This window comes from Microtus pennsylvanicus, chromosome 12, assembly GCF_037038515.1.
Source record: "Microtus pennsylvanicus isolate mMicPen1 chromosome 12, mMicPen1.hap1, whole genome shotgun sequence".
NCBI lineage: Eukaryota > Metazoa > Chordata > Mammalia > Rodentia > Cricetidae > Microtus > Microtus pennsylvanicus.
In genome coordinates, this window is record NC_134590.1 from 34,439,325 (window position 1) to 34,453,716 (window position 14,392).

Here is a 14,392-nt window from a genome sequence, read left to right on the forward strand (position 1 = left end):
CTAAGGTAGAGGAAGGTCGGGGGTCACACAGGATAAGTTCTCATGTTCCGGTTAGGCAGGGTGACTACAGTTTGCACCTTACGTACTTTACAAAGGAGTTTGAAGGTTTTCAAGAAATAATAAATGTTTAAGGAGATGGAAATGCCAATTGACTTGATTTGATTTCCCATTATATATATTGATGTACATATATACATCACTTATACTATCCCCTGAAAATGGTGATTATTTCAGGTCAAAACTAAGAAACTCTTTTTATATTTTGCTTTGGTGTGTGCACATGCATGTCAATGCACACGTGGAGGTCAGAGGTCAGCCTGTGGGAGTTGATTCTTTCCTTATACTTTGTGGGCCCTGGAAATTAAACTCAGTTGTCAGACTTGGCAGTAAGCTAAACCATCTCGCTGGCCCCAAAATAAGAAAGTTTGAAAGTGCTACAGTCATAGAAGTTAAAAACCAAAGAAGGGTTAGGGTTGCAGCTCAGTCGTCAGGGCGCTTTCCCAGCACGAACAGAGCCCTGTGTTTTGACCCTCAGCATAGCGTCAACAATGTGTTTGCACATACCTATAACCTTAGCACTTGTGGAGGTGGAGGCAGCTATACCGGTTCCAGAGCAGTCTGAGCTACAGGAGACCCTACCTCAAAACATAACAGGGGGGTGCCAGAAGGAGGTACGCCTTTAATCCCAGTACTTGGAAGGCAGAGGCAGGCAGACCCTCTGAGAGTTCAAGGCCAGCCTGGTCTACAGAGTGAGTTCCAGGACAGTCAATGATATACAGAGAAACCCTGTTTTGAAAAAAAAAACAAAACAGATGGGCTAAGATGGCTCAGAGGATAATGTGTTTACCTCTCAAGCATGAGGGTGCAGTTTTGATCCCCGGAACCCACGTTTTAGTTACAGTTTCTATTAATGTGAAAAAACAATATGACCAAAAGTGAGTTGACGAGGAAAGGGTTGATTTCATCTTAACAGCTTGTGGTCCATTATCCCAGGAAGTCAGGGCAGAAACTCTCAGGCAGGAACTGATGCAGAAGCCATGGAGGAGTGCTTCCTCAGCCTGCTATTTATACATCCGGGGACCATCAGCCCAGGGGTGACACCCACAGAAAGCTGGGCTCTCCTGCATTAAGAAAATCAAGAAAATGCGCCATGGGCTTGTCCACACACCAATCTGGTAGGAGCATTTTCTCCAGTGGAAATTTCTCCAATCTCCTTCTTTCCAAACGACTCTAGCTTGTGTCAGGCTGACACTGAACTAGCCAGTACACCACCAAAGCCATATGCAGTAGAACATGCTGGCAATCCCAGCATGCTTATGGAAAATGGGAGGCAAAGGTAGGCAATTCCCAGGTGCCTGTGGGCCTGCTCTCCTCATGTAGCAGCAGCGAACAAGAGACTCTGTGTCAAAATGCAAAGTGAGGACCAACCCCCGAGTTGACCTTACTGTGATACACGCCACACCCACAAAGGCAGCTGTGACCCAGGCTATCAGGACTCCTGTTCCCCAAGGACAGGATTCTTCTGGGGGTCAGGACAAAGCAACATGAGACTCCCCCTGCTCTAAAGAATTCCTGTATCTAGGAACAGTGAGATCTGCTGTAGAACCAATGTCTACATTCAGACTGTTTTTTCTTGGAATAAGAGCTCCTATGAAGCAATTACTGAAAAGCAAAAATGTGGATGCTGATTGGAATATGTCCAATATAGGAACCACCTGAGATAGTGCCCACTATGTTCTACTGATCTTGCAGATGATTGACAGGAGACTGGTTTAAGAATTCCAATTTAGTTGTAATCTGTCTACCTCAAGGCCACTCCAACTGTGGGCTTTAACAGGAGACTTTCCTAACCTCAGCCAAGTGAGATTCCAGGAGAAAAACTATGAGTCAAGTGGACAGTACTCTTTAAATGACACCATGACAGTGGCACTTAGGAGCTTTGGGTTTCAAGGGCACAGTGGCTAAGTCAATACATCAGGAAAACATTAGACAAATACAACGCAGGACTGGGGAGGATGACTCAGTGGGTGAGCATTTGCTGAGGAACTATGATGTGCTGCGTTTGAGCCCCAGAACCCACATAAAACCCAGATGCAATGGTGTGAATCTGTAATCTCAGAACTCCTGCAGTGAGGTGGGAGACAGTAACCAAAGGGACCCTGTCACCAACATGCTGGGAAAGAACTCCTTCTGAAAAGCTGTTCTCTGGTGTTGACAGAGGTTTCTGTCCTGTCCAGTCCCACAGCCATTGAGTCCCAAAGAAACTTACAGAGGCCTACATTAATTATAAACTGGTCAGCCAATTAGCTCAGGCTTCTTATTAACTAACTCTTACATCTTAAATTAACCCATAATTCTTGTCTGTGTTAACCACATGACTTGGTACCTTTTTATCAGTGAGGCATTCTCATCTTGCTTCCTCTGTGTCTAGGTAACAACTGCAGACTGAGTCTTTCCTCTTCCAAGAATTCTCCTATTCTCATCTCCCTGCCTATACTTCCTGCCTGGCTCCTGGCCAATCAGAGTTTTATTAAACCAATACCAGTGACAAATCTTTACAGGGCACAAGAGCATTGTCCCACAGTACTCTGGTCTCTGTGGCATCATTTATCTTTCGCTTGTCAAAGTATCTATCACATCTGAAAGACTTGGGGACGGGGACATAAAAATCAGCTGATACTCTGATTACCAGCAGAAAAGTTTTATTATTCCTTTTAAGGACAGACAAACCACACGCAAAGCCTTGACTTACAGACACAAACCAAAGAAGCCGTAGATATTAAGGTACGAGACACAGTAGGGGAAACCGCTTTGCCTCTGAGGTTCACGCTGGCGTGGCTGTGACAGAGCTCCCTGGTGGCCTGGGAAGGGTGGAGGTAACAGGGCTGTGGAACGGAAGGGGACAGCTGTGGTTCTAAGTGCTAAAGCTGCAGACCAAGGGCAGGGCCGCGTGGGCCTGCCCAGGGGAAGGGGAGCGGCTGGTTTTCTCCCCCAGGATTTAGGCGGCTTTGCAGAGGGCCACTGCGGAGAAGCGGACCTCCCCCTGCTCACGCTCAGTGAATTCTCTGCAGACCTTGGCAGCATCCTGGAAAGGAGGGATGGTATTAGTATGCGGAACCTGCCGGAGACAGGAATTGCAAAGAGAAAGCGTTCCCAAGGCCTAGTCAAGCAGTCTACCCTCATCCACTTTAAAGGATGAGGCAATGGAAAAGATTCAGGCACCAGGGCGCTACACCACAGGCTCAGCTTTAATGCATACTCCTCGATTACAAATGACTCCACGTGCTTGGTTTGTTATAACTAGGTTCACTAGTAGAGTATCATTTAATTTGTACTTTAATAAACAAAGCTTGCCTGAAGATCAGAGAATAAAACAGCTCCCCTGGTCAGCCTTACAGACCAGGCAGTGGTAACACACACCTTTAATCCCAGTAGCCACACTAGTTGCCATAGAAACTGGGCGGTGCACACCTTTAATCCCAGACCTAGAGAAGATTATAATATGGGAGGAGACAGCTCTCAGATGCTGTGTCATTCTGAGATTCCTGGAGCCAGGATCACCACTTTGGACTGAGGTTAAGGTAAGAGCCAGTGGCTGGCTACTTTGCTTTTCGGGTCTTCGGGGTTGAACCCCAATTTCAGTCTTCGAGTTTTTAATGAATCGTGCATTACACTAGTGTAATGTGAGGTGACCAGATCTTTGATGTTCCAAAGCCCGATCCCCTAAAGAAGGGTCTCAGCGTACAGTGGCCTAGACCCAGGGTTCCACTGTTGAATTCACAGAATTCAGGCACGAATCTGTATCCTGGATCCTCATCTTGGAGAAGGGGGCAAGGAGTCTCACTTCCTGCATTATTAAAGGGGCCACTCAACAGAAGGTAGAAATCACTTAGGGAATCACCCAGCCCAGGAGTCAACAACTGCAGCCTACAGGCCAAACCCAGCCTCTTGCCAGTTTGGTGAACAAACCTTTGGCAGACATGGGTAGACACATCTGTTTAGTTACCGTCAACAGAGCTTAGAGTGGCAAGCGCAGCTCTGGGCACCGGTCACAGAGCCACGCACCACACAAAGCAGAACTTCCTATCTTCTCCTCACAGACAACCTTGGCTGACCTCCACGTGTGCACCAAGTGCTGAGGGAACATCAGCTGTTGTTGCCACTACAAATAAAGTCATACCTCAATGTCTTACATTTTATCGTAAGACATTCCTTTGCAACAGCATCAGGATTCTATTCTAAAGATGTATTTTTGGTCAAAAAGGCCCAGAACAGTTCAGAACTGAGTTTTCAATAGTCACTTCTAGCAGGATAGGCGTACGGTCCTGAATCTTAAAGATTTCATTTTTTTAAAAAATTTTTTAAGTATATGGATGTTTTGCCTGCATGAGTACCTAGGTACCACTTGCATGCCTGGTGCCTGTGGAGGCAAGAAAAGGGCTTCAGCTCCCCTGGAAAAGGAGCTGCAGATGATTGGAAGCCACCACGCGGTGCTAGGGATCAAACCCAGATCCTCTGTAAGTGCGTCTGCACCCATCCGCTCAGCCGTCTCTCCAGCACCGTTTTTAGTTATGAGAATGTGCTGTATAAGTGTGTGCATGTTTGTGGATGCCATAAAACCGCAATGACAGGGAGCTGGGAGCTGCCTGGATGGTGGGTACTGGGAACTGAACCAGGGTCCTCTGTAAGAGCAGCACGCCACCTCTCTAGTCAAGTGATCCTGCATCCCCTGCTCTCCAATACCGGTAAACCATGGGGGGAAGAAATGATATAATTTACCTAGCCAACATTTGTAACATATACCCCACAAGGCTAACCCGTACCGAGAAGCATCAGAGGATTACGGAAGGTAAAGAAAATTGATATTCCACTCTCTAGGGATGGTGTAACCCCACCAGGAAACAAGGGCTACCTTAATCCCACACGAAAGCCAAACAATGGCTTTCAAGCCATTCTAACTAAAGATGGCACACGAAACAGATTAGCCAGGGCTTCTTTGAAGGATCCTGTTTAAAACCACCTGGTCTAAAGCGAGGCAGCTAGAATGCCGAAAGGATCTTTAAGCCCTAAAGAATGCTATTACCCAACAGAGCTGATGCTGGCATTCTGAATGTCAGCACAGTTCCACAGAAGTGGTGGGAAGACGCGTGTCTGCGGCGGAGAGAGAGGCATTCCCAGGATTACCTGCAGTAGAGCGTCCTCTGAACTGGCGCCATGGTTCACGGGAAAGGGCATTCGCCCATCTAGAACAAAGAAGCCAGGCAGGTCAGGTTTCCCTACACATTTTCAGAATACAGTAGTTGCCCAACCCAGGAGGATTTTTAGATTCTTCCAAAGGCTATCATTCCCACGAGGGAAACCTGATCTCAGAGCAACAGGATACAATGAGTTCGAGCACTCCTGCACAGCCACTGATAATTCTAGTCTACAGCTGGGATCACATAGGTCTGACCCAGTTACCCTAACAGGGAACTGTACCCCCATGTTTTGGATAAGACAGCGTCAGGCAGTCTCTACTGGAAAGAATGCTTTAGTGACAGCCGATTTCCTGTCTCCTTTGCCCTTGGGAGTCTAAGTCTGAGAGGAGACAGCTATGAGCCTTTTCCAGTAAAGTAAAAGGGACAAATTTTACAAGATGGATATTCCTTTCATTTCCATAAATAGAAATGATGCAACAGATCCAAATTCACTTTACAACCTGGGTAAATGCATGGTGATGCATGCCTTTAATTCCGGCATTTAGGAGGTAAAGGCAAATTGATTTGTGAGTTCAAGGCCAATCTGGTCTACATAGTGGGTTACAGGACAGCCAGGCGTTGGTAAAGACAGCCTGTCTCAAACAAATCTTACCAAATTCACCTTACATTTCTGTAATGTAATATTCAGGCACTGATCCCTGTGTAAAATGGACGCTGTTAGGGGACACCATAAGTGAGCGTGGTGGGGGAGTGCCATGAACCCTAAAACCAATGCCACTCTGATTGACCTTCTCACTGGCTTGTCACTGGGCATTTTAGTTGCCTGAGGAGGGCCAGCTGGGTGTGACAGAGGGCTAAATGTTCCCAGTGGAATACAGTTATGGCATCATAAATCATTGCATATATACTGCCGGAAGGAAAGTCACACACCGGCGCTGTCCATAAGAGAGATATTCTACTGGATTCCAAGATGGAGCGACACATACCAAGTTCATAGAGGTGGCCGTCTACGTTGTTGAACAGAATGAAATGAAAATTCACTTTGTCATCTGCCTGAAAAATAGTCAAGGAAAAAAAATTAGTGAGGTAGTATATGAACTTAGTTAAAATCACACTCTTAGAGGCGGAAATGCTGGAACAGTTGGGCCAACTCTGCAGGCCTATGAATTGCATGCTCTTTAGTGGGAAGGAGATAGGGCCCAGGGGAGGGTATCTTGCTTTAAGTCTAGAAGGCAGGAGACAGCTGTGCCAATGCAGGTCCTGGCTTCCAAGTTAAATTTTGCATTGAGTTTAGGGGGGTCTCTTCACACACTATGGCTTATTTTTTCGTCCTAGAGCTGAACCCACGGGCTCTTACAAGCTAATCACAGAATCGACCACAGACTTATTCTAATTGCCAAGCAGACTTCTCAGACTATTGGAGGGAAACAGATCAACTCTGTATGTTATCAGAGGAGGATTTTCTTGGGTCAGCTGGCCTTGCTGGGCAACACCTGCAGGCCACTGCATTGCAGTAAGTGATTCCTGTAACTATCCGACAGGAGAGAGAGGGCGTGTGGGTTCAGACTGACTCAGTCTATACTTGTATTGGTATTTACCCGACACTGGCCCTCCTGGGCCACGGAGTCATGGGCCGCCTGAATAGCCTGCAGGAGAGAGAAAGCCGTTAGCATGCGGTGCAGCCCTCCAGAGCTACGTAAAAGCGATGCTACAGAAGCCCTTTCTACCTCGTTCTTCTCAAAGCACTTCGCTCTGTCTTCGGGGGACATCTTCTCCGTTTCAGAAAGAAACTGCTTCAGGACTGACCCGTCCTCTTCAAAAGAAAAGGTACATATTAGCATAGATTGGACAGTGTAAGAGGGTACACACAGCTCTTGTCCACTTAGGCCTTTGCACAGCTGGCCCTATAAACCACCTCGACCTACACATGGCCTCAGGGATGTGGATGAGCTGCCCCTTTACACAGAGTTTCCCAGCCCTCCTTGATGCTGCAATCAAGCCAGAAGAGCTGACCCACCCTTCCAGTGCGGATGCTCTTTCTTTCACCTGGTCCTTGACACCCCAATCCTTCCCCACCCGTGTCTCAAATCTCACCACTTTCTTACAGCATCCATATACTTGAATCATGTATTTGTGGGGTCCTCGTCCCTTAAGAGAAGAGCCTACTATGTCTGTAGCTGACTCTGAAACACATCCCAATTCAAACGGAACACCTAGAATGCCATTAGCATAGATGTCTTAAGACAGAAATATGAAGACCTATGTTTCCTGGCTTAGAGCCCAGTGCAGTTGCCTTTGGTATCAGCAAGGCCGCTACTCAATAGAATATGTACAGACGGTAGGAGACCCCACTGCAGCAAGAATGGTTCCAAAAGACCTCAGCTCCAACTCAGCTCTAAATTTAACAGATTTGGTTCATGGGGATTATTTCAAACTCTGGGGAGGATGAGGGTGGGCTCAATCCAATCCAATAGTACCTGCCTAGCCCTGGGCTTGATCCCCATCACCGAAAAAAAGAAAATCAAAACCTGGGATTGTTGGGGATCCTCTAACTCCACGGAAGGACCGAGTCAAATGAACTCTTGGATCCCGGCTCTACCACGGTTCTAACATTCCCCCTGATCCCGGGAACAGACTCTGGTCAAAGTAAGGATTCATAGAGGAAATTAAAAGGACCAAGTCACAGCTTCCTAAGACAGCTTCATCACAACCAGGCTGGAAAAAGAACTTCTAGACCTAGGAACTTATGGACAAGCAAGCATTCTAATTTAGAAACTGCACAAGGGTACTTTTTAATCCAAGCATTGTTGTGAAAACAAATGTATATATAAGTGTGCGCGCGTGTGGCTGTGTGTGTGAGAGAGATCAACCCCAGGCCTGGCCTTGCACTGCTAGACAAATTAACTACTAAGCAACACATTTTTTTGGACATAGGTTTCAGTGGCCTTGAATAGGCTCAAGTCATCCTCCTGCCTCAGTCCTCAGTAGCTGGGTCTGTATTTGATCTGCAGGGGCAACAGTGCTGAGGATATTCAACTTGTTGCCACCTACAGCCATTCAAATTTAGGAGATGGTAAATTATTATTTATTTTTAATAAATAAAGTTTTAAGTAAACCCAACCATGCCCATCTGCTTCCAGCATTGCTGTGGCAGGTTTTCGGCTACAAAGTCAGAGACCACCCAGCTCTCAGAGCCTAAAAGACTTACTCTCGCTGGGCGATGGTGGCGCATGCCTTTAATCCCAGCACTCGGGAAGCAGAGGCAGAGGCAGGCGGATCTCTGTGAGTTCGAGACCAACCTGGTCTACAAGAGCTAGTTCCAGGACAGGCTCCAAAGCCACAGAGAAACCCTGTCTCGAACCCTCCCCCCCGTCAAAAAAAAAGACTTATTCTCCAGCATTTTAAGAAACTTTGCTGATTCTTGGCCTAAATCACACGTAACTGCTACATGAACGTAACATTTTCTTGCTGACTCTTGCTGCTCTCACAGGCTTACGGGCTCAGACATCTTTCCCTACATCCCGTTCAGCTTCCCCTGGAGGAGGGTGGAAGCCCTGCGCCTGACTATGCTCACAGCTGCATCCTTCAAGGTTTCAGCCTACTGCTATGCCTTCCTGAGTCAGTGGCTCTCCGCCGTCCTGGCCCCTCTGTCACTAGGGGACACAGAACTATTGCAGATAGACCCTGCTGATTCACATCTTCTAGCTGTCACCTTTAGTCCCTTAGAATTTTGAGAATTAAAGGAGTATATGTGAGAATCTTTACACCAGCTGGCCCTCAAGTATTTCTTTTCTCACCTGAGCCCCTGCAAAGCTGCGAGAAGAGAAGGGAGAAAAGAAAAGGCTACACAGAAAGCTCACTGTGCAGGGGGTGGGGGCAGCAGGAACTTGGAGGATTAGTTTCCTCCCCTCCAAAGAGAAACAGCAAAACTCCATTCGTGGGACTGGATCCAGGTGAGTAGTCTGTGTGATTTAACAGGCTTCCAACAACTGTAAAGACAGGTGTGGATGCACACACCTGTAAACCCCAGCAGGCAGCTGAGGCAAGAGGATCACCTTGAGTTTATTCAATTCAATTCAGGCTAGCCAGAATTACAGAGTGAGATCCTGTCCTGCCCCATCAGGTGTGTCTGCTTATCTAGTGCTGAAATAAACTGTAACCGTTAAGCTGTGAACTCTTTGAACCCCACGTCTCAAGTTTAAACAGCAGGTGACTGAGAGCCAGCTACACAGCCCGAGTTCAGTCCCCCGCTGAACCTCCATCAAGTGGAAGGAGAGGGCTCCACAGAGCTGTACTTTAACCCCCACAGGCATGCTATGGCATGCTATGTGGGCACACACCCACACCAATAAAAACAAAAACGCTTAAAAAATAGCGGATGTCCAAATTATTAAGCCCCAAGTACCAAATTCCAGCTTGTCTTGATTATTGGCCACTGCGTGGATCAGCCCGATGGTACCACAAGAGTTTCCGATGGTCTGCTTCATGAAGTACACTTTAGGACTCACTTCTTGGCCCTTCAGTTCCTCGATTTGTTTTTTCCTGAAGTTCTCATGCTGTGAATAGAAGGGACAAAAGGGTGGGTTTTTTCCTTTTATTTTATCTCAAAATGCAAATGCACACGGCAGTCCAGCCAGTTCTAAAGAGATGCGCAGTGGGATGTGCGACCAGGAGCAGCAGCCATGGCTCTAGATGCTGGCTGATGCCCAGAGAACAGTCTCCCTCCCCTCCCCAGGCAGGCCGTGGGGCTCCACCCTGATGCTGCAGTGCAGGTAGAGCCTTGGATGGTGCCCAAGGGTGTCTAGACACCACAGCAACCTTTAGCTGGCGGCGAGGTATCAGGAGATCCGGAAAGAGCCCTGCTCGGGGTTTTCTCCATTCGAGAACAATGGCTGTATTTCATACAGGTGTCCTCAACAACCTTTGATCAACACCCAGGGGCAGCACCAGCTGGTGTCTGTTTCTCCATCCCTTAACTGTTTCATTTGTGTGCTAGCTGATGTATTTAAACAGGCTTTTACTGCTGAAAGGGGCAAGTGGAGGCAAGGACTTTGTTTCCCCTTTGTTTTGTTTTAGAAAGGCGTTGGTACAAGGAGTGGATAATGATTTAAACAAAAATCAAAACCTTTTCACCTTGTAAGAGGAAGACAAGGTACTGGTTTATCCTTGCCAGAGATTCAGCAGGGCAGAGAGTCTAACAGGAGAGGAGAACGGTAGCAATCGTCGAGAGAGACTCTGCCATATGAATGGCATTTACTCAAATCATTGCCTGCTTCTTGTGCAATGACTCAGGAGACTGTATTCCTCTCACAGGTGAGTCTGAAAGCCCAGAGCAGTTAGGAATTGTCAGTTAAAAGCAGGTGCTACTGCTATGGAGATGCCGACTGCCCACAGCCAGCAGAAGTCACCCAGCCCATCGGCCAGCCTGATCCGCGTCTAGCAGTCTTGTGTTTACTGTACACGGAAGTGGAGCGTGTGTTTACTCCGTGGCTCTGGAACGGGAGCAAGATTGTCTGTCCCACAGGGTGAACTGAACGGCCCCTTAAGAGGTTTTGGCGTCCTAGTCCCTGTTAGGGGTTTGCACACCTCTCAAGGCTAATCAGCTACAGTTGTGAAACAGACTAGCGCCACCCTTTAGTTTGTGCTCTTGTTCAGAGATGCTTCTAGAGCAATCTCACCACCACAAAGTGAATTAAGATGTTCATTTAGGGTTTCCCAACATAACCGGAGTCAGGACTAACGGTTCCTAAATCAACTTATGGATGGAAGTCGAACTAAGTTTCATTTTCCATTAAAAATTCTTCAGTGTTTTACACATGACATATGCAGACCAGGTACTCAACATATGGGGAAGACTGGACCTCAGCTACAGGATAAAACAGCAGTCAGCCAAACTGGAATGTTCTCTACAAAGATCCACTGGAGCCTGCAAAATGAGACCAATGAGCAGCCGAAAGCAAACAGGCTGCACCACTGCCTCCCAGAGGCCTTGCCTGAGCTCTGCTCAAAACCTCCAAGTCATCATGGGGCCTGTCAAGAGCAGCTCCGGAACCGCTCGGATCGAGCAGGAGACACCAGCTTTGGTGCAGTCAAGGAAGCCGGCCTGACACGCAAGGGTTCTAATAAGAGCTTCGACTAGGAGACAGGTCCCTGGGATCTTCCGCACTGTGTGTTTGAACTCACGAGAGACCATTTGCTAGGAGGAAGGCCTAGACCTTTCCATACAGCTTAGTTTTGGTCAAGAATGCTCCAAGAACACCTGCCCTTAGGATGGTATTTATTTAACCTCATCCCATGTAGAGTGAGGCCAGAAATGCCAATGCCTCCAAGTTTTGCCCATTTCTTCCCCTTCTAAATTCTGTGGGCATTTGACAGCAACAGGAGACAGGTGGTGCCATGATTTGCAGGGACACCGTAAGACAACACATATCCCACTGTTTTGTTTTTGTATCTGATGCTCAGTGTTGGCGTCACATACATCCCCGAACACTGGAAGATGGAAGACCTTTTCAAAAAATGCAAGGGTGTTTCCATGACTGTGCTGAAGACACAAGGTCACAGAGGTAGAGACGGCTGCTGAGAAGATTCTGTGCACCCATGATTCAGCTTTCAAACAGCTGGTTCAACAGTGTGCCTGCTGCGGGGTACACATGGAAAAGAGCCCTCAATCCACCAGAAAAGCAGATGGAGGTGGTAAATTAAGGGAACAGTTTGGCTTAAGCAAGCCAGGCCCTCTTCAATTTACAGCTAAGTGAAAGTCTGAGAACCAAACAGTGACCTTAAAAGGAAACCAGAGCCACCCCCAAGTGGATGGAACCAAGCGAGTTCCTCTGGATAACTAGAAAAATAGACAGGATCAATACGCTTCATGTCTTCTAATAATGGCCATTACAACAGGAGCGCCAATGAATAGGTACCACGAAAATCAGGCACCTCCCATCTTAGGAGGCGCAATCCTTATTCCCTACCCCACGGAAAAGGGGGGCAGCGCGGACTAAGAGAGCATCCCAAAACACTGTGTATCATCTGAGACCCGCCCATCACAAACCTCACCCTACCTGGGCCGTGAGGGGAAACAGCAGCAGCAGCGCGCAGGCAGGGGATGGCACTGAGCCCAGAGTCTCCTCCTCCAGCCCTAGCACGTCTGCGAAGCGCCACTGGCCGGCGACACCCAGCTTGGCCAACACCTGCAGAGAGGAGACAGGGCAGCCAGGCGGAAAGAGCCAGACAAGTGAAGGGCACCTGCTAGGGGGTGGAGTCAGCACGCGCATTCCCCCCCCCCCACCACCACCACACACACACACACACAGATCCCCACCCGAGTCTAGGAGGAGCCTCCGCGACGTCCCACCCTCCGAGCCGCGCAGTGACACAGCACAAAGCTCGGCCCACACGTGGCTCCCGCGAAGCCCTCGGACTAGGGTCCGCTAGGCAGTTGCCACGCCCTCGAAAGCTGCTCCCCGCGCTCGCTCCTGTCCGGGTCCCTTTGATCTATCTCTCGGTCATCCCCCATTCCTAAATAACTCAGGGCAGAAAAGACATCCAGCAGGGCGCCCCAGCCTGGCCACCTCCACTGCGCAGGGCGCGGCCGGCTGGACGTCTCTGACGATGCTCCCGGGGGAGAGGGACAGAGGCCGCGCACCGTGCCACTCACTTTGTTCAGCATCTGAAAGGCAAATGCAAAAAAGATAATAAAGCGACCCGATTCGACTCTTTGGCCGGAGCTAAGGCCTGGCCGTGCGCTCCCATGGCGGCCCAGCAGCTACGCTCACCTCAGGGTTAATCTCCATCGGCTTCAGCTGCATCTTTGCGGATCACAGGAGCAACCACAATCCGAAGGAGCCGAAAAACAGCCAGCGGAGCCGCCCAGGCTGCACCTATAAAGCGCCGGCCGGACGCACTGGGGAAGCCGGAGCAGGGGAGACAGGGGCAGAGCCAAGGCGAAGAAGACAGCCAAGCGGCCTCGAATCCCCCCCTGCACAAGCACAAAGTGGTACAGTCGATCCCCCAAACCTTGCAGTCTCACTCGCCGGTGAGATAATCTGGTGGTTGTGGAGGTTTTTGTTGGTGGGTGTTACTTGAACGCATGGAGCAGCCTTTTTAATGGAGCTTTTAATTCGGGGCGAAATTTCTGGAAACCCATCCTTTACCGTCTCAATCACTTCAAAGTTCGAGGGTCTCTGAAGCGTTGAGAAAAAGCACAAACTCAACAGGTATATATAGATATTTAATATGAATATAAATATTTGTCGTCCCCCTCACCCCGCATCTCGGAACAGTTTGTACTTAACCTCAGACAATTTGTCCTCCATGTTAAATCGAACCTGCGTCCAGGCTTATTTTTTTAATGGACTGCCTATAATAAAACATCTGATATGTAGCCGATATGCATTAGTAAGGCTGATGTAATGTGACTCCAGGGGAAGAACCGGTGGGTCCTGGGGAAGCTGTACAGCGGAGACTGTAAATACAAGACACGGAGAATACAGACTTTAGAAGAAGCAGGTCAAAGAAAAGATAGGCGATTTTGAGACAGGAGGCTTAAAGGGAAAAGCTCTTCTTTTGATGGGAAAAGCCATTTTCAAAGAACAGAGGCTTGGGGTAATAAGATTCTGGTCTACAATACTTTTAGCAAAGAAGAAAGGGAATTGGAAGTAAGGAAACCATGGTTTCTGTAATGATCTTGGGTGGGTTGTGTTCTTTATAATAGGCACGTTCAAGAGATGGAAAGAAAAGGCCTCTGCTGAAGGAGGGACCAGATTGTATCAATTGTAGGGAAAGCTAACCCACAGGAGGAGCTGACTCAGGAAGCAGGCAGGTTGGGTATTTTAAAAAATCTGCTCAGAACAAATGGTGAAAGAACAGACTGCCGTTTGAGAGCCCGAGGTTAGCAGGGGTTGGGGGGGGGGGGGGGGGAGGAACCAGCATTGTTTCCCAGCGTTGTCTCTCTGGCTGGATCCTTTACTTGGTCATCATAACTCATCCTGAAAGGGTCCGACGAAGATATGGCGCTGGCGAAATGTTATAAATCCGGATCCAGGGCTTAGAAACGTGAATTTGCTCGGTGTCACAGTTGGGAAGTGAGGCAGGAGAACAAGCCCGGGAAAATGGGGCCCGAAGAGCCCGTTCTCTATTAAGATTCGGCAACATGCTACTTCAATTTTCTTCCCCTTTCCCCATCAGGAAAAAAAAAA

General features: G+C 48.2%; 1 protein-coding gene across 1 annotated transcript; it reads right to left on the minus strand.

Annotated features, from left to right (window-relative positions):
* Positions 1–2,685: 2,685 nt before the first annotated feature.
* Uchl1 (ubiquitin C-terminal hydrolase L1) lies at positions 2,686–13,109 on the minus strand. The gene is made up of 9 exons (XM_075943270.1): positions 12,971–13,109; positions 12,853–12,864; positions 12,257–12,385; positions 9,604–9,754; positions 6,926–7,011; positions 6,797–6,844; positions 6,185–6,251; positions 5,185–5,243; positions 2,686–3,085 (listed from the first exon to the last, which is right to left on the minus strand). The coding sequence occupies exons 1-9, from the start codon at positions 13,001–13,003 to the stop codon at positions 2,999–3,001; spliced, it is 672 nt and encodes a 223-aa protein (XP_075799385.1). The 5' UTR covers positions 13,004–13,109; the 3' UTR covers positions 2,686–2,998.
* Positions 13,110–14,392: the final 1,283 nt, after the last annotated feature.